The sequence below is a fragment of the Pinus tabuliformis genome, chromosome 9 (assembly GCF_031772625.1).
Source record: "Pinus tabuliformis cultivar Carrire ecotype Pingquan chromosome 9, CPIR1, whole genome shotgun sequence".
In the NCBI taxonomy this organism is placed as follows: Eukaryota; Viridiplantae; Streptophyta; class Pinopsida; order Pinales; family Pinaceae; genus Pinus; species Pinus tabuliformis.
In genome coordinates this window covers 1,402,159,904-1,402,179,982 of record NC_142307.1, presented here as the reverse complement: position 1 = coordinate 1,402,179,982, position 20,079 = coordinate 1,402,159,904, and the positions used below count along the sequence as shown (strand labels likewise).

Genomic DNA, 20,079 nt, shown 5'->3' with positions numbered 1-20,079 from the left:
ATTACATGTTTTGAGCGGTTCCTCCATTTTCGGAACTAGTTGCTACCCTTTATACCACTCGTTCCTCTAGGACAAGTCCTCTTCAAGCTCTTTTCTGACTCATAAAATATGAAAAGATTGCTGAGTTTTTCCTTTTTAAACTCGTTAAAATGGAATTAAAAGGACGGTCCACTTACAGCTCTTTTCTAACCGTATAAACATGAAAAGATTGTCGGGATTTTGTCATTTCAAGTTCGATATTGGTTATAAAACGACGTGTCGTTGATCGCTTTTTTACTTTTTCGGATCAGGGCCACTAATTATGAAAAGTACTCCTTGATTGTAATGGTCAAGCAGTTCTCTCAAGTATTATTTTATACTTTTTTGGGCTTGGGAGACACAAATTTACGAAAAAGGACATCCATGGAGTTTTCTTAAGTTTTTCTTCTGACTCCCTAAAATTGAAAAACACCGAGTTTTTCCTATACTGGACTCGTTAAAATTAAACAATAAAGGACCTGTTCAATTTTAAACAGGAACGAACCACTCCTTCTTAGGGTTCAAATTTTAAACTAAGTTGGACTCATCTGAAGGATGAGCTTATAACCAAGCAAATGTTATCCTCCTCAAGCTTGTCAAAAATAAAGAGGTACTTGCCAGAAATGGTGGGGGAAAAGAGAGAAAAATGAACCTGTTTGTTATACTTTGTGTTTTAGAAAAGCATATAACCACTCTTGAACACGACACCTTTTTTTCACCTGGGTTGGGAAATCCTTTGCGTAACAGTTAATCAAACCATATTTAAAGTCTTCAACTAGTTTCTAGGTATTAGCTTTGGGTCAATTGTCACCAAACCATCTGCAGTGTCGTTATGTGTTCAAGAGGTTAGTTCAAATAAACCATTCATCTGCAAAATATCTGTCATTCATCTTGACCATCCCTGAGTTAGTCCTTGCCAAATATATTTCTTCAAACTTGATCTATGATTTCGAGTCGTGGGCTTGCTTACAACAGATTGCTTTCTATCGACTTCAGCTCATTATCTAGAAAGATGATCTAGAAATCATCAGTACCTTGGAATTTGCATGCCCTAATGGCAGTTTTCTCGCCTTCGACGACAGGTTGCATCATTGAGCTTCGATCAAAGGATTCTATGACAGGTTCGACATCAGCTCATCTATTCACATTTCATGGATTGTACTGAGTACTTTGAGAGCCATTGACATTACTAGTGGTTTCTCTCACACTTGTTAACAGTTCACATCATTGACTGGTAATCAAGTGGTTTCTACCATGTTCGACTTCGACACATTCATTCACATGGATAGAATTGTACTATTTCGGGAAGTAGAAATCAAGACCCTGGATCTCGTTTCCACCATCCAGGCTGCGAGGAATTTTGTTATTCATTATACAGTGGACTATTCATAAATGGATGGCTGCGCCCATACTGTGTCTACATATGTCTATGCTTGTGATGTATTACAAAATCATTCTTGTATCAAAGCAGTTTAGTTAGTTTTCTAATCAGTTTTGATTTGAGCATGGGAATGCCTACCTCAGCAATGATATGTTCACATATATATATTTTGTATTGAATGTTTTTTCAGGTTCCGACTGGGGTGTCCGCAGGTTGATCCTTGAAATGATAAAGTACTTCACTCTTCATACATGAGAGACTTCAATTTTCATCTATTACAGACTTCGCACTTTAGGGGGAAATCTGTTGCACTAAAAATTGTCACCTTAACATTCTACAATTTGTGTGAGTCTATCACTACTCATACTTTCCTCCTTTGCAAGTCTTAAGCCTCAGTTCTTCATGTCAAGCCTTGAAAATAAGAGAAAGCCCTTAAAAGTCTCTAAAACTCTAGTTCCACACTTTCTCTTAGCATTACCTGCGGTCCTGCACCTTAAGGCCATGTCTCCTGTGTACCTAACCGCTATGTCTCTGTGTAATGGGTGCGGACCACTGCAAAAGTCAAAAAGGCACAAGTACATTATTAAAAACTCACTTTGAGTCATTTCTGGAAGCTTCTGGAAGGAATCTTGAGGTGGCAAGTTCGCTCCTTTAAGGTTCATGCATCCCATACCTTAAGGAGCTAACCCCTTGATGTGAGGAGCTTATCCCTTTGAAGGAGGACTCTATCCCTTCATAGGTGGACCTGTAACCTCCTTCCTTTGCACTATAAAATGAAGCATTGGGCTACTTACAGGGGGGGTTGAAAGCTGAAGATTTTTGAGGTGAAATGTTGTTGGAACTTAGTCTTCCTAATTGAGCTTTTGTGAGGAAAGATTACATACCTTTTTGATCTCATTTGGAAGAGTGTGAGGCTTGTCAAAGTAGAGGAGATTCCTATTTCGAACCCTGGGAGGAGCTTGTACAACATCAAGGTACCAAAGGTTGTAAATTTCTTCTATATTCAAAGTTAATACAATCAAGTTTATTTTTCTCAATAAGCTATGTTTTATGGTTTATTTCATGGATTCCTTAATCACCATGATGAATATGATTTATTATATTAGCTATGTAGGTGTTATTTGATGTGTGCTTGTTTGTGATTTTAGGTTCTCAAAGGGAAACTCTTTCAGACGGTTGAAGGATGGCTGCTACAAACTAGGGTTGGACTTAAGGTAGGGTCTAAAACACCTCTTTAGTTTTTATTAATGAATCTCAATATGTTTAGAGAAAGGTAGATTTGCTTGTCTTGTTTTTTGGTATATATCTTTTGATACTAGGGAGATCAGCCTTGTCTGCAAGAACGATTTATCCGGCCAAGAGGGGGGTTCGACAAGGAGGGTGGTGTATTTGAGAAAATAGGGGAGGGTTGAATTAAAGGCTGGTCAAGGAGGGGGGCTTGGTATAAATGCAAAGTTACAATGTGTAGATGAGGATAAACACAGAGATGCATAAATAGAAATAGAATTGACAATGGAGCAAAGGTGAGGATTACCCAAAGAGAGCGCAACAGGAGCAACAGCCTAATCCCTGGTGAGGGGAGGTGAGGGAGGCTTCTCGCGAGCCTTTGCTGTTGTCAAGGGAACAGAGATAGTAGGAGTGAATTGATCATGAGAGCATGGAGCATTCACCTGTGCCTCTATCTGATCCTCAAGAATAGTAGAGTTCTTAACTAAGGGACAGTCCTCATATAAATGCCCTACCTTGTGATAGCGCCGGCACCTAAAGGGTACCCCTTCATAATCCAGTATTTGAATATGAGTGAAGTGTTTCCAGTATAGGGTTATCTGCTCCTCCAACCCTTCCCTAGTATCCAAGTGAACCAGGATTCGAGCCAGAGACATGTTGCCAGAGGTAATGTAGGATTTTTCATGATCAAGGTAGGTACCCAACGCATTACCAATATGCTTGAAGATGTCATCAAACCAGAAATGTAGTGGTAGACCGGGGAGTCTCACCCAAAGAGGTTTGGCCCCCAATTTCTCCTGCTCTAGATCAAACATAGGTCTCCATCTGTTGAGTAGGATAGTGGTGAGTTCAATATGCCAATACTTAGAGAGAACCCACGATGTGTCATCAGCACGATGGAAATGAAGAACGAACCAACCTTGCGTAACAGATGGAAGCTCAGAAATAGTTTTCCCCCAAATATCAATGATCCATTCTCGAAGTCTCGCTGTCGCATAGGTACGGCCACGGACCCGCCCTACCAGAACTTGGTCCACAGTATCAACTACTTGCCCCATATAAATTCCTTCCCCAAAGCAGACTGAAACGTCCTTGTTCTTTGCCTTTACACTCTTATCTTTCTTCACTTACTTCAGCTTCTTGGTGGCTCAAGGGCCCGAGGAGGGTTCAAGAGGAAGTTCCTGCTCATCGACCCACTGATCTGTATCTCCTTCCACCGAGAAGTTCGACATTCTTTCAAAAAACCCAGATGTGGGTGGATCGAATACCAAGTGGTTATTCGTTCAATCAGTGGATGGCCTAAAGAATATTACCAGGGGTAGGGTTACCAACACATAGGAAGAGGGCAGAGGAGGTCACTAGTAGAGGGAGAGAGGGAATAGCCCAATGGGTAAAAAGGAGAGGAAGATTAAATACAAGTAGCTAGAAAATGTAGGGATGTTGGGAAGGGAGGAGGGATATCTGAATCCAGCTAGGGGAGGGAGACATTAGGCAGGGGATCCATCGAACACAAGGAGTTAGGGTCTGTATGAATCAGCATGGTAACTGCCAAAGAGTAACCGTCAAGGGTTGCAAGGGGCATAGACAACGACTCTTCCAAAATCGGTGGAGGTGTGGTCGTCCAGATGGGGACCGAGGCAAACAAGTCTTCTATATAATCCACCAAATCTATTTCCATTACGCCGTCTTTGCCGAAAAACCATGAAAAGTTATCAGAAACTGCATTACCTTCCGGGTCAGAGAATAAACAGAGAGAAGCGATTAACCCCAAAGTGTCCACGGGAAGGGCACCAGTGTAGTCGGTATGCAAGGTATGTAGGGAGAAATCCTAACCCTTCTCGATGTAGGTTCGAGTTGCATGCAACACCTGTATATATATATGTTTTATTTTGACTAAGATGTTATAAAAAGAGACAAATAAAAATATTATAACAAGTTATAAAGGCAACAACACATAGACACTATAAATTATTTTGAAACATTTGTAAAAAAGAAGCTCCTAATAATAAATTTATTATTATTTGGCCCAAAAGTGCCTCACAATGGAGTCACCACGCCCCTAGATAAGTTATATTAGGTGAAAATACTGTGAGGAAAAATAAGGGTTACTAAAACATCAACCTTGTAAACTGCTAATGAAAAACATGTTAATGATGATATCAAATTGACTCTACGGCCAAGCCAGCTTTAACTTAGTTGCCCTAACTATTCCACCCTTAAACTTGACTTGGTAAGATTAACTTGATCCTAATATCTTTGTGCTACCCTAACTATTCCACCCTTAAACTTGACTTGGTAAGATTAACTTGATCCTAATATCTTTGTGCTACCCTAACTATTCCACCCTTAAACTTGACTTGGTAATATTAACTTGATCCTAATATCTTTGTTGAAGTTCACATAAAAAGTTTCCATACATTGGAATACATGGTATGTAATTGTTGTATCCTCCAGTGTTTTAGAGCACATTTTCTAGCATGTCCTTCATTAACCATCTCACATTTTGAGATCTTACATTTCCCCCTCAAGCTAACATAGGAGTACACCTACCACCCTCATAAGTATTCAAGTGTTCCATTCCATAACTTGAATATACATAACTCCATGTCCCAGAGAAATACAAGATGTATATTTCACTACTAACCCAAGTTACACCCTTTTATTCAAGTGGTTCATTCGACAAGTTGATTCTCTATTTTCTCTATGTGCTACCACCTTATAACATGTATGTCTGAATAATAGGTTTGATGACAACCTTGGGGAATACATCCTTTTTAACACTAAGATTTACAACCTGGAACAAATGCTCTATGGTATTCGTGCACTATGGCTCTGCATAATGACTTGGATCCTTCAAGAGACCTCCACATCATTAACTCCATTTACATTCTCTGTTGCAAGTAAATAAGTAAGCATTCTCTAACTATATATCCACCTAAACCTTAAAAACATATGAAATAGAAAAAAATAAAATAAAATTATATAATGAAATATGACATCTAGACTTTACACCCAACATTATACCAATGTAAAATCTTTCTTAATGAATATTATTAATTCCATTCTTCCCATGTGTTTTATGAGAATCCACGGAAATATTTCTTTCTTCCCATGTGTTTTATGAGAATCCTCGGAAAGATTTCTTATGACACTTAGGGTGATTAGAAGGGATAAGATTGTTTCCACGTGTCAAATCAGGTGGGTGATTAAGGAGATATGATTTCCTTGTGTTGTCTATTTGTCTCTCAATGTGAACACAAGACAGAGGGAAATTAAAGTTGATGGAATTGATAAGTAAAGGAATAATAGGGATGAGTCTCAAATATTTCTTGGTTTAAGATCATTATGAGCTAGTTAATATCTGGAGTTGGCTTTTTCATTCATTCACTAGGTAATGAGCAAGATGGAATCTATGTTTTGGAGACCACTAATAGATGATTATAAAAATTATTTTTAAAATATATATAGAAATAAAATATGTAGATATATCTCATTCATAATAATTTTTAATGTAATTGTGTGTATAAAATTTTAAATAAAATTTTTCAAATAATAAAGTTAAATAATTATAAACAAATTAGTAAGTCATCCCCATAGGGTGATTAGGATGGATAATATCGGTCCCATGTGTTAGATAAAGTAGGTGATTAGGGGGATATGATTTCTATGTATGGTGTCTATGTGCCCCTCTATCTGACCACACAAGATAGAAGGAAATTAAGGGTTATGGAATTGATAGGTAGGGGAATAATAGGGATGAGTCTAAAATTGTTCATGCTCAAAAATCATTCTGTATTAGTTAATTTTTGGATTTGACTCCTTTATTCATTCACTACGGGATAAGCAATATGGAATCTATATTTAGATAAACTATTTTAAAAATTATATTTTTAATTCTTTAATATTTAAAATAATAAATTAAATTAATCTATATATTTTAATATTTGTTATATATATATGATACAATATATTTCTGATCAATTTAACGATTCAAATCATTAAATACCTTATTAATTACATTTATTTTATAACTTTTTAAATATTTAAACATTTATATTTTCATTTTCATTTTCTTTAATCTTTCAAAATATTTCTCACATCTATAAATATATATATATATATATATCTTATAAATTTAAAATTTTAAGATTCTAAAAAATTGAAGTCTCTAATAGACATCGAACCTAAACTGAGCCTCACACAATCCCCCCGATTGATATTTTCCATGGGAATTATGTTGAAGCACAAAACTTGAGATTTGAGGTTTGGTTTAGATTATCAATGGAACGAATGGGAAGGATGCTGAGCCATAAAACTTAAGATTTGAGATGTGGCTTAGATTGTCAATGGGAAGGATGTTGAGCCGTAAAATTTCAGATTTGAGATTTGGTTTCCATTTTTTTATTTTTCCAAACAATGGTGTATATCAATTTGTTTAGTTTTTATAAACTGAGCCTCAGCCTCACAGAATAGATGGCTAAACTACTCCTCAGACAATCCTCCCAACTGAGATTGCCAATGGGAATGATGTTGAAGGCCGACACTCGTCAATTGACAGTGACTCTCCAAATTCTTGTTAGACAATCATCTGGCAATCATCTTATCCTGCAGGAAGACTCTCCCACATCGCCAACTCATGTTCTTGTTGATGGTGACCATCAGTCAACGACACTGTTTCTTGAATTGGAGTCGATCATGACTGTTTCACTATAATCCCATTAAATTAGGAGTGATTTTCTTCAAGATTTTCGTCTGATCGAGCATTGGCATGTTCCTCTAGGAAATTATCTCCATAGTATGGTTGAAAACACTGATTCAAACATATTCCCTTTTTTCTTACAAAAACCCTAGAGCATATGGCCTGATCGGTACAGAAATCAAAGAAGCCATTGGAAAACTTGTCCCACCATTGCCTCATTAAACTTTTGATGGTTAGTGGATTACAAATGGAAGGGAGAACTTGGGATGAACTAGTTGGAAGGCCATTGCATGCTGATGTTGCTACCCCGCAAGAGTATGCCGTAGCAGCTGCAAATCCACCCCATGACACCCCATATGCTACTTTACCCCATGACCTCCTAGCTAAAACTCTACCCCATGACCTCCCAGCTAAAACTCTACCCCCTGACCTCCAAGTTGTAGAAATTCCAACAAAACCTTTCCATATGGAAAATGAGCCGCCTAGTGTTCAAACTATGAGGGTTTCTAAGTATTCTAATGTTAATTCCCCACATAAAGGAGATGAACAAGATGATGATGAAGTATAAATGTTGGGGATTAAACTTAACACAAAAGATTGAGATAATACAAGAAGCACCTAACATTGGTGCCAAAATCCAAGAAGAACAAGACAAAGTGAGGTTGTCTTGCTACACCTCTTGAAACCCTCCCCGTTGTCAAGAAAGAAACAATGGAAAAGGTTTACCTTGATGGTACACAAGACCATCTAATGATGTATTGATGAAAGAGGGAGTCATGGAGCAAGGATGCATGCAGCAAGGATTCATGGAAAAAGGATTCAACCACCTTGTTGACAATAGAAGAACAAGTTCAGAAGGTTCTCTTTGTTCTTTCTAACGATGATTACATACAAGGAGTAGTTGAATGCTACAAATCATAGGGTCTTGCCTCAATTTAAATTTTGTATGGGGATGATGAGCAGGACCAAGAAACTACCAAGCAACTAGAATTGACAAAGAAGCACGTTAAAATAGTAAGTAGCCCTTCGTATCTTCCTTTGTATATTTCGTTGTTAAGGAAGAATATGGTTCTCCAAATGAAAAATAGACAACTTCAAAACAATGTTAAAACCTTAACATATGAGCTCAGATAAAAAAAATGTTTTGAACATTAAATTGCTTGGTTCAATTTGCAGACTCCCTACCCATTTGTGTCATAGATATACCTTCTCGAGGGGTCTAAGAAAATATACCCCTCAGAAAAAACAGATCGATGAAATTGTTGTGAAAACAGAGGATTGAGAACCAAAGATGAAATATGACGAAATGCACAACTGTGTAAACAGAGGAACAAGATCCAAAGATGAAAGTGACAAAATACATGGCTATGCAAATGAAGGATCAAGAACTCGAAATGAAATTGAATAAATGCGCAAATGTGAAAAAAGAGGAACATGTTTTCTTAAAATTTCGTTGAATTTCCGTTGCAATTTTTTTTTACATTTCCATCGCTTTTCTTCCAATTTAGATATCAAATTCATGATTAGACACCAATGTATGCAGGCATAATGCAAGTATCGAATAGCCCCGTTAAAGCTATCTTACATAACATACAAAATAATCGATGTATTGAAAGAAAGTGTAAATGCATGGAGTTATTTACTAACCTTAATTAACAATTGGGACAAATTTCCCAAATCACCAAACATAGCCTCATCACCTATCAAACATGCATGAACATATTCATTAAAACAATAATATATTAAATACATGTAATGTATTAATAAATATTAAAATCAAATTGAAAACAAATATATCACAACAAGCCTAGAAAACCATGCATTGTTGGAGTGAGGGTGACCTTGCTTGTTCATTTTTTTAAACTCAAATGGTTCATATTCATTTGTAGTGATATTCAAGTCAATTTCCAATCTTTCATTTTGTTTTCTTGTTTTTATTCTCTTTTTGGGACAAAGGAAACTCTTCTTCCTCTTCAAAGATGACTCAAAAGCACCCAAGCCACACATGAATTCATAATCCATAATATGAAGATTGTGGGCGCCACCCAACATTTTGTTAACCAAAACAATGAATTGTTCAGTCTTGGTCAAAGTAGCAGGAGGACTATTTCTAAGCAAGTATATGTATCCAAATAACTCCTCTTTGGCCAACTCAAGTCCTTCAGGATTTAAATTAACATTGTGACTATCCATGGAAAACGTGTTTGCATCTTCGCCAAGATCTAATATTTCCTCTGTATTTATCTAATGATGGTTATTGTATGAATCAGTTGTGCTTTGATGATTTAGTAATTGGTTTGAAGCCATTGGATGGGAACACAACCAACCAACCTTTATGGCATGCTTGCAAATGTTGCCACGGATAGACCACGGGAAATCACAAGTTATGAAATATGTGTGATAACAAATGACAATATATTTATTATTAGGTTTAGATTGACTCCTCACCCAAAAATCATGAGACATTTGTTCATGAGGGCTACAATCACTATCTAGAATTTCTTTTTCTTTTTCCAATGATGATTCAAATGTTTTCTCTTTCCTGTAATTATTAAAAAATCCTTCCTTTTTTAGGATTTCCTTAAACCGATAACAGGGTTCAACATTTTTTAGAAGAACATATATCAACCAATCTATCCTATGAATACATTTCTTACTTCTATCAGATAGAAAGTTTTTTTTTTAGGTAACACTGACATGACTCCACAACATTATTTGTCTCCTGATTTGCGTGGTGGAAATCCCGATAGCCTTTCACCCACATCCCTAATTGAATAAAATTTGTGTTAATGAAGATATTTCATCCATACGAAAACCAAAAAGATAAACGTAAAAAAGAGTATTTCAACTTACAAATCTTGTCACTAGAAACCCAATTCTTAGGCAAATAGTGTAGAAATTTCTCCTCATTAGCAAATTTTTTGAAGAAATCCTTAATTGCATTTCTTACTTCAGCACTGGAGCAATAATTCACAATCAAACCAAAATCACTAAAAATATCTTTTGATATTTCTAGACTACTAGCCAATTGATTCACATTTTTTGTCCATGCTTGATGTACGTGTCAAAAACACAAGATAGCATTGCACCTTGTGATTCTCCTGCCTCATTCAATTCATTTCAAGTGCGTTCTTTTTAGAATAAATACATGTTGTAATGTAAAATAAGAAGATTGAATTTACCCTAAAGCACTTATTTCAGCCAATGCATCATCAACCATGAAGGCAATAACTTTCCAATTATGACCAACTTGGTGACATCTATGCATCAAGTGCTCCAACCATAGTGAAATTTCTTGTGATGTATTACGTGATTCCACAACCCATGCAACTGGGACCCCACGTTTTTGCTCATCAAACACCACGAGTGTGTATAAATGATACTATCGCATTCAAAAAACATATGAAGTAAACTTCGGCTCATTAATCATTATCAATCATTACAAATAAAATTATTGTACTAGATCAATCATTCTTAATACACTCACCCCATATTTATTTGTGTTGAATGTTGAATCCATGGCTATTAAACTATTATTCGATTGCTTCACCATGATCTCCAACATCCACTTCATCTGAATTCCAACTATAAAAGGGATCTCTCCACCATTGGGATTTTGATAAAAGAAAAAATCATCTTGGTGTTTTTTATACCAAAGGTTCACACTCATTTCATCCTTCTTATGCAACTGATACTCTGATTTCATTAGATGATTATAGATGTTAACAAAATCTTTCTTACACAAAAATAAATCCCTATCTCAAGTTGTGGCATCCATGTCAACATATTTTTTAACATGCATTTTGCAAACCAGGTTAATCGACACTTCCAATATTAAACAACTCTCTACATAGGAAACCATGTCGCTTGATAACTTTGGTTGATGCAGGGAGCTAACATCACTCGAAGTGTCATATTGGCCATGATAAGGCCATCCTTGGATATCTTCATGCTCATACATGTTATATGTTATTATTATTATCTCGACGATTTGAACCATAACTTTTACAATGAAATAGCATTGGCAACCCTTCTTTCTCACAAATGAGCATTTTCGCATCATTTCATTTTGTCCTCTTCTATCCTCGAGGCCAGATGAACAAACATAGCCGCATAGATTTTTTTAAAGAATCAATACATATGAAAAATGATCGATCACTATTAATACCAACATCTAAACAATTCATCTCTAAAAAACTTACACTTCATATCATAAGGAAGTAGTAGACCTTGAGCCTCGATGTTTATTTTGTACCAGGGTGAAAGAACATGGAGCATATGGGTTCATTTCCTCTCCTCTAATAAAACCTCCAATTCTATTTGACGGGATTTTTGAAATCTGATCAATCTCCATGTGTTTTCCATGTACTTCAGACCAATCTAAATCCTTTCTAGAAAAGGTGATCTTTTCTTTAGGGTCTTGCACCGGAAGGGAAGTGATTGTTTCACATTTGAATTGCTTTACCATTTTGTGACCGAACGAGTTTTTGCAATGGCAACCCAGAGAGATGTTGCAATGGTGATCCAATGAGTTGCCACAATGGTGACCTAGCGAGTTGCTACAAATTTGAACCAGAGAGTTGTCACAATGGTCAACCAGTGATCGTAGCAACGGTAAACCAACAATCTATGAGAACGGTTAACCAGTGAGTTGATGCACTAGTCAACCACCGAGTCACTGCAACAGAAAGCCAGCGAGTTTTCACAGCATGAAAAATTTGGTTTCTGCTATAGTGAACCAATGGATTTTTCACAATCCATTTTGGTGCTCTCCTTACCCTTGACAAGCAACAACCAGTTGTGCGCTCTCCTATTTCTGGTAGGGAACTGGTCAAAGAGTACAGTATTGTCTGCATAAATTAAAAAAAGCAACCCACAATGACATTTCATTTATATAATAGTCTGCATAAATAATAGTATAAGCAAAGAGATATATAATAAGATTTATTTGTAGAATCTAAATTAGTAATATGGAGGATGAAGGTAAATAGTTGATATTAATAATAAGGTGAATAAGGTAAATAGTTGATATTAATGACAATCTTACAATGAATAGTGGGAATTGACATGTAGAAAAACATCATTATGCTTATAACCAGAGCTAGAATCACCCTAGGTAGGATAGGCAAATATGTTGACTACAGGTTAACTATATGTTTATGACCCTACTTCCATGTTAAGTCTGCTAAAGAAATTTAAATATAAAACTGAATTTCCTATTTTGAATGGATTTTAAATTTACAATCTGAGTGACGACAAACTTCACTGCTCTGGTTATAGGCATGTGCAAACGAAAGACAACAAACCCATCGATTAATGAAAACACAACTTTGAATCTGAACGATTCCGTTTGAGGGTCCATGGGTTTCAAAATTATTAGGGGGCAAATGGAATTCAGAAATTAGAATCTGCGAAAGGGAGACTCGCTAGACGATTACTAAATCCCCGATTAATTTGTTTCACCATTTCGCTGCATGAGTTAGGGAAGTCGTCATGTCGAGGAGCTGGCACCCTATGGTGGCAAATGAAACTGTGGGTGTTATGGTGATGGAAATGGTGACGAGGACGGAAACGTCGACGAAGAAAATTTTGTTTAACTGCCAAGAAAATTTTGTTTGGTTCACAAGGCCCACTCCTATTAATGTCACAAAGGAGCTCGCCAAAGCCAAGCGAGTGTGAAACACAAAGGGTGTTTCGTCGACCCATTAACCTACTTTGTCCCAATCATGAGGCAACCTTTATGTGAAGTCAGCAGATGAGATACACGAGGAAAGAATGGAGTCAATGATATGTTTTGCACGCCACTTCCATGATAAGTAATGCATTCAACCCTCTTGAGGAAACAACCGGTGTTTAAAGTCAAGCATTCAACCCTCTTTAATCATTCAAATAACATTCATTCATTGATTTATTATTAGATATAGTCGTAGTCTAATGAGGTCAAAATTTTTCTTGGGAAACAATGGAAATTTCGGTTAGATTTTAAGAAAAGTTGGGTTGAATTTTTGGATATCGAGGTTATCACTTTCAAGCTTTAGGATTTTGGGCGCTCTAGGGGTTCTTCATGGTGCTGAAATTTTTATTACTGAATTCCCATGAGAATTTCACTAGCTGACCAAAATTGTGACCTCGTTAGATAACGCCCTAAACTAAATATATGTGAAGTCTAATGAGGCTTCAAATTTATCCAAATATCAATAGAATTCCAACACGATTTTGATAAAATACTGCAGAATGTTTTAGAAATTCAGATTGCATTGTAGCTGTCAAGTTTCAAAATTTTAAGTGCCCAAATTTTTTTGATAGTATTGAATCCATTTCCACCATAAAAAACAAGATACACTCCTACTGTGACATAACGATATTTCTGCGAACTTTTGCCTTCCGGGCAACTTTTCCGCCCACGGATAGACCACGCCCTCAATATATATCGTTTACTTTTAAAAACACACAAACAACGTTAACATACTATGACCAGTAATGCCCCATTCATTAAGTAACGTTGTGTGAAGTCAGCCGACGAGATGCGTGTGGAAAGAATGGAGGTAAGCACTCAAACAATGGCATGAAGGTATGCACTCAAACAATGGTGCGTGCAACTAATGTCAAGCATTCATCCTTCTTTGTTACCAGATGCAGTTCCCTTTCTCGCCCCACGATAAATGCCCCAGATTCAGGCCCTTCTGTCTCAATCAACCTAGATGCAGGCCCCTCTTCCCCCTGGCATTTTCATATTTTGTTACAAATAATTTCGTTTCTTTGAATTGCCCAAGCAAACTGCGTTCTCGTCATGTTTTGAATATGGATGGTCATCGCTTTGAATATCGGTCCACCGGCCAAGAATCAGCAAAAATCATCCGACCTACGCGCCTTGGGCATTTTTACCCTCCGCGCCATCTGTACATTCACTTCCATACATTTAATGCCCTATGGCAGGCTGGTTATCTCTTGCCCACTTCCATACCTCAATTCTGGAACTTTGAGCGATAATGGTGAAGATTGTGGAGTGTCAACGCTCCAGCTCACTTTGAGTATTTACAAGATCACTTTTTATATTAAATCAACATCAATTCATCATTATCTCATATATAGATTTTAGAATTTTGGATGGGTGAAAAATTGGGAAACTTGAAAAAAAACACGAAAATTCAGACAAATTTGAAAGTTTAAAGAGTTTTGTAGATGTACGAAATATTTTTAATGCAGACTAATGATTTTGAAGTTTAAATTTGTGGATATATATATTAAAAAAAAAATATCAAGAAAAGATTGATATTGATGGTATGTTTATCAAAAAATTATTCTCGGATTTCTAACCATATATCATTTCAGCATTAAGATTTTTTACATTTTTGGTGTTATATATTAGATTGACTTATGGTGTTATATATTAGACATACGGAATGTGGAGTTGTTTCCACGATATTTTGAGAAAGCTCAAAAGTTGATGAATTTTCTCTATCCATTGTCTCTTTCTTATTGTGATCAGATTTTTGGGTACAATTTTTCTCACTAATTTTGGTATTGTTATCATTGAATTTTTATCATTAATCTTTATTGTCAGGGACCCCTCTGTCGAGGGGTGAGATGATGCCACTTGGTGCTGCACCAGATCCAGAGATGTTGTGTTGTCAGGGGGTGACTTCTGTTGTTGATCGTCGCTCTTTTTATGATCAACAACATTCATGGGGTCGTAAGCAGCTTTTGGGTCCATCCATCTTCGACCATATTTCTTTTACTCTTTGGTACAAAATGTCCCTATTGCCAACGGAAACAAACTCTGAAGGTGCCCAGATTGTTGGCACGTTCTATAATTGAAAGCAGTGTTTTCGTAATCCAATGGTTGGTGAAATTCTTTAGCCTCACACATGAAAATAATTTTATTTGGCAGACCTTCACTAAGATCACTAAGAAATTCAAACAAAAGTGATGATACCTTGAGCCAATCTCTTGTTGTCCATGTTGAAGAAGCGACCTATTAAGTCTTCGATATCTTCTAGGATTTTTGACCGAATCCAATGAAGAGGTAAGTTTCGTATCCTTACTCAAACTGGAGTGGCCAGAGATCTCATAGTATTTGGGTTAAATTCTATAAGCCATGGTTGAACTGAAAGGCCAGCTCAGCCCCAAAACCAGGGTCTGTGGTCAAAATCCTTCTAGTGACCTTCCATATCCTTGAAGACAACGATGAAGAAACCTTTTGAACAAAAAAGCAAATCCACATTATGGGACCAGTTTTGGTGAACCCAATCTCGAATGGTCGATGACGAGGGACAAAACCGAGTAAAGAGATATATAATTGCCTTGCATTTGTAATTTTCTACCCTTATCCTTGAAAGAATAACATTCATTGAGAGATTTGGAGTGACCTCAGATTACTCCACCTCAGAAGCTAAACCTGAGAGTGATTTTGAAGTTTCAGAGTTGGAACGAGGGTTAGTGGCATCCCAGAAGGATTTGGGCTTCAAATCTAAGGCTTCCCCCTGCGCTTGGCACCTCCATTTAGACATACAACAAGGGAGATGGAGGCATCTCTCTTGATGCAATAATCTCTGAGGAAGTTCACCATTTTGAGTTGCCTCCCTTCAAAAAGGAGCCTCATCGCCCCCTCAAGAATTCATGTGCACTTCTAGATGCTAGAAGCAAGAAAAAATACCGAACCCTCTTCAACCATTATGCAAAGGGATTCCCTGGACAAAGATATGACAAAATTTGGGACAATTTGGAAACCAAGTTTCCTAAACCTCTACGTATTGACATTAGACATTGATTGTCCTCCGCAGGGAAAAGAGTATCCTCCTTAGATGAAAGGATTTGTCAAACATTTTATAAGAAACCACATAACCTAAGATAACTTCCCGATCAAGAATATGGAATATATTCCACCCCTCCTTCGAGATCATGCCTAGTAGAAATGTTTTTTTTTCCATATTGCGATTTATTTCTTACATCATTCGCTGAAAAAATATTCATGCACCTATCATTATCTTGCATCCACTGTGCAAAATCATGCAAGGAGTTCCATTTCTTAAAGACCTGTGTGGTGTTCCATAACTGAAACGACTAGGCGACTGCATAATTTAGAAAGGTTACGAGTCCTCAATTAATCTCTTGACAAGCGGCAACACAATTCCATAAGTTCTTAATGCTTAATACTCTAAGTCAGTGCGCAGTCTACATTTTCTAGAACCCTAAGTAGAGGTCGTCCTTATTTCGGATATGGAAAATTTTTTTTTAAAAATGTTGTAATGAATGTATTGTAGTTAATTAGATATAATTTGAATAATTGGGTTAATTAGATTTGTTATTATTTGAATGTAATATGTTTATTAGATATATAATTATAAATTATTTTATTATTTTTAATATTATGTTTTTAACTTTTATAGTTTAGTTTGATTTATGAAGATGTGAATTCTAAATTTCTGGTTTACATAACATAATAGCTGACGATTCCCAACTGATATCATGGGTTATATTTTTTTGGTTACCTTAATTCATAGAGAATTTGAATCAAATTTACATAATAATCTAAAACAATGATAATAATTAAATTATCTCAATAAATATTTTTAATACTAAATAATTTTAAAATATTTTTTTTATTATAAAACGTTATTATTTTTTCTTTATAGGTATATTTTCTTTATTCTAAACATTTTATCCCCTTATCCCGGTAACAAAGGATTTATGTATTTATTAAGATTCATTTTCTCTCTAAAATTTATGGACTTTTTTTCTCTCATATATAATTTCATTTAAAAAAATAGCTCAGTTAACTTAATCACTTGATGTTATATTTTTTTTATTTAATTCTCATGAAATTAAATATATTAAAATGATTCTAGATTAGATGGATGAAGGTTGTAATGTTTTAAGAATTTAGAAATAATGTACACTCTCTAAGATTTAAATTCATTATCACAATTAATTATATTAATAGATTTAATTAAAAATAGCAATAATAATTCATAATTGTTTTGTGTAAAAGTAGATGACATGTTATGTAACAAATTTTATATTAAAATAATGATTTCTAAAAGATTAAAGAATATAGGTCAGTGTGAGAAAGAAAATATATAGAGAGAAAGAGCACTCAGAGCGCATAGAATAGATGGTGACATGGTGTTACGTAAAGGTATTCCTTGGTGAAAAGGTCATCAGTTCAAAATTCCATGGACAAAACCTAGTCATGCTAAGGGTTGGTGTGGCCCGGGTTGGGTACGATCCTTAGGTGATTTTGACAACCTAGATATCCCTAGGTCATAGCTAAGTTCCTAGCTTTCACTTGGTTCAAAGCATTAACATTGTTTCGGCTTCTCCCAAAACATAATATCTATGTACACACAATTAACTAAGATGAGGATGTAACATTTTTTAAATTTGTTTATTCATTATACATATATATATATATATATATATATATTTCGTCTATGGAGTATGGGGTACAAAAAAAAGCCCCGTAGGGTGTGCTGATATTATGCATAATTACATGTCAAAATATAATATAGACAGTATAGTGTTCAGTGTGAATATGTGCAAGTGTGGATCAAGATATATAAAGTAAAATAGGCCCTAACGGCCCCTATCCTGATGTCAATATATGGTCGGCGATACTATTGATAGTGTTCCATATCATGGTACTCCTCAATCAACCATGTACCCCGAGGCCAGACCACAGCCTCCTTGGAAAGCTGGTTGGAAATCTGGTTGTGCTCCCTGTAGATATGATGACATACAATGGTGTCAAATTGGGCCCTTAAGCAAAGTGCATCATCCAATATATGTCTTAGAGTATATGCATGACAATTAGATATATTGTTGAACCAATTTATAATGATCTTGGATTCACCATAAACTTGTAGATGCCTACACAATTTTTCTAAAGCAAATTGCAGGAGATGTTTGAGGGTGATCAATTTAGCAAAGTTATTAGTCCCATTACCCAACCCCATCTGTATTCTGAAGAAGTGGGTCTCAGATAAGTGTAGTAAGGCACCCCCGAACAACCCATAATTTGTGCAGACCCATCAAAATAGGCACAGGGGATACTCTTATCAATGAATTCAGTGGTGATGGTGTGCTGGTGGGCAGGTCTATCCTAATCAGGAATAAAGGAGAAAATGGACAAGACACAAGCAGATGCATGGTGCCATAGGGCTAATGTATTGCTAAAAATGAGATTGCTCCGAGCTAGCCAATGGCCCAACAGACTAATAATGGGAGATTCCTAGCTTTAAGTGGCCTATCCAATGACCACCATGATTGCCAAGCCTCAAGAATGGTACTACCTTGCCAGCTGATGGGTAATGGGAGAGAGGTGTGAATCAGGGCCCACAAATCCTTAGTAATAGAGCAGTGCAGAAAGAGATGCTCAATAGATTCAGAGGCTTCTCGACAAAAACAACACGATGTAGGTCCATAAAAGGATCGCTTCATAAGGCTATCCCCAGTGGGTGCTTTATGATGATGGACTGTTCACATGAAAATTCTTATGCGAGAGGGCACTTTAAACTTCCATAATATATTCCACCACCGGTCAATTATTAGTGGCATGTGTGTAGAGAAAACAATAGGATATCCATCCTTGGGAGTGTATAGCCCATGCTTCCCCTGTACCCATATCAATTCATCGTCCCTCTCAATGATCTTGACGTGTGATTCAGTAAGGGAATTTGTATATCTAAGCCAGTCTTGATGCCATATGTTAGGAATGCCAAGTTGATTAGATGTTTTTGAAGCTTGAGAAAATAAATTTCTATTCCCAGGGTCTGCAATGTGATCATGATTGTGTTGCCAGCATTTGATAAAAAGATGATCAAATCAAGTGGAAGTTTATAGGCATTACCACTGCCATTCCAGGGGTCCAATCCCACCCACACTGAGGAGCTCGACCTAATTCTCTAGGTCAATCTATCAGGAATATACGAAATAGAGTTGAGTACCACTTTCCAAATCGTGGATATGTCTGTCCTATTCCAAGAGGGGATCCATATCCAATCTAGCGTTCGAAGGGGCCAAATGTATTTATGAAATACAACCTCAGTCCACGGGCTATGTGCAGAGAGGACCTACCAGCCCATTTTGGACGCCAGAGTAGTGGAAAGAAAAGAAAGATTTTTTAATCCCCAACCGCCCCATTTCTTCAGGAGGGCTATCATCTCCCATCGAACCCATGCATAGATACAACCATCATGCCTTTCCTTCCATAAAAATCTACAACACAACCATTTAATTCTCACAAGGATGCCCTTTGGGATCTAGGCCATGCATCTCCAGTAAACTAGAGTGCCTCCAAAACAGATTTAATAAGTACCAGTATTTCAGCCTTTGAGAGGTATTTGTGATGCCAAATATTGTGTACGCTTTCAATCTTTGCAACCAACCAGGTCCAATCTGTGATCCTGTAATGGAGGGGCTTAAGCCTGAAACCAAGGTACTTAAAACCATCATCCAAGGTTTGGAGAGTAAAGGGAAACCTATGGAGAGCATATTGAATCTCATTGGGTGAACATCCAGAAGTTGTGATGGTGGACTTTCAAGCATTGCACTCCATTCTAGTTGTTGTGCTAAAAATAAGCATAACAGAGTGTAAATATGTCAAATCCCCAATACCTCCATTAAGAAAAATTAGGACGTCATATACAAATAATAAATGAGTTAAGATGCAATTATTGGTAACCTTGATGCCCTGTAGTCGTCTTAATTTGCGCTCTTCAGAGATGAGGTGACTAAGGCCTTCCATAATAAGAAA

General features: G+C 36.5%; 1 protein-coding gene across 1 annotated transcript; it reads right to left on the bottom strand.

The window, feature by feature from the left end:
* Window positions 1-2,961: 2,961 nt before the first annotated feature.
* LOC149153796 (uncharacterized) lies at window positions 2,962-3,684 on the bottom strand. The gene has a single exon (XM_089443927.1). It carries the CDS (start codon window positions 3,682-3,684, stop codon window positions 2,962-2,964), a length of 723 nt encoding a protein of 240 aa, XP_089300053.1.
* Window positions 3,685-20,079: the final 16,395 nt, after the last annotated feature.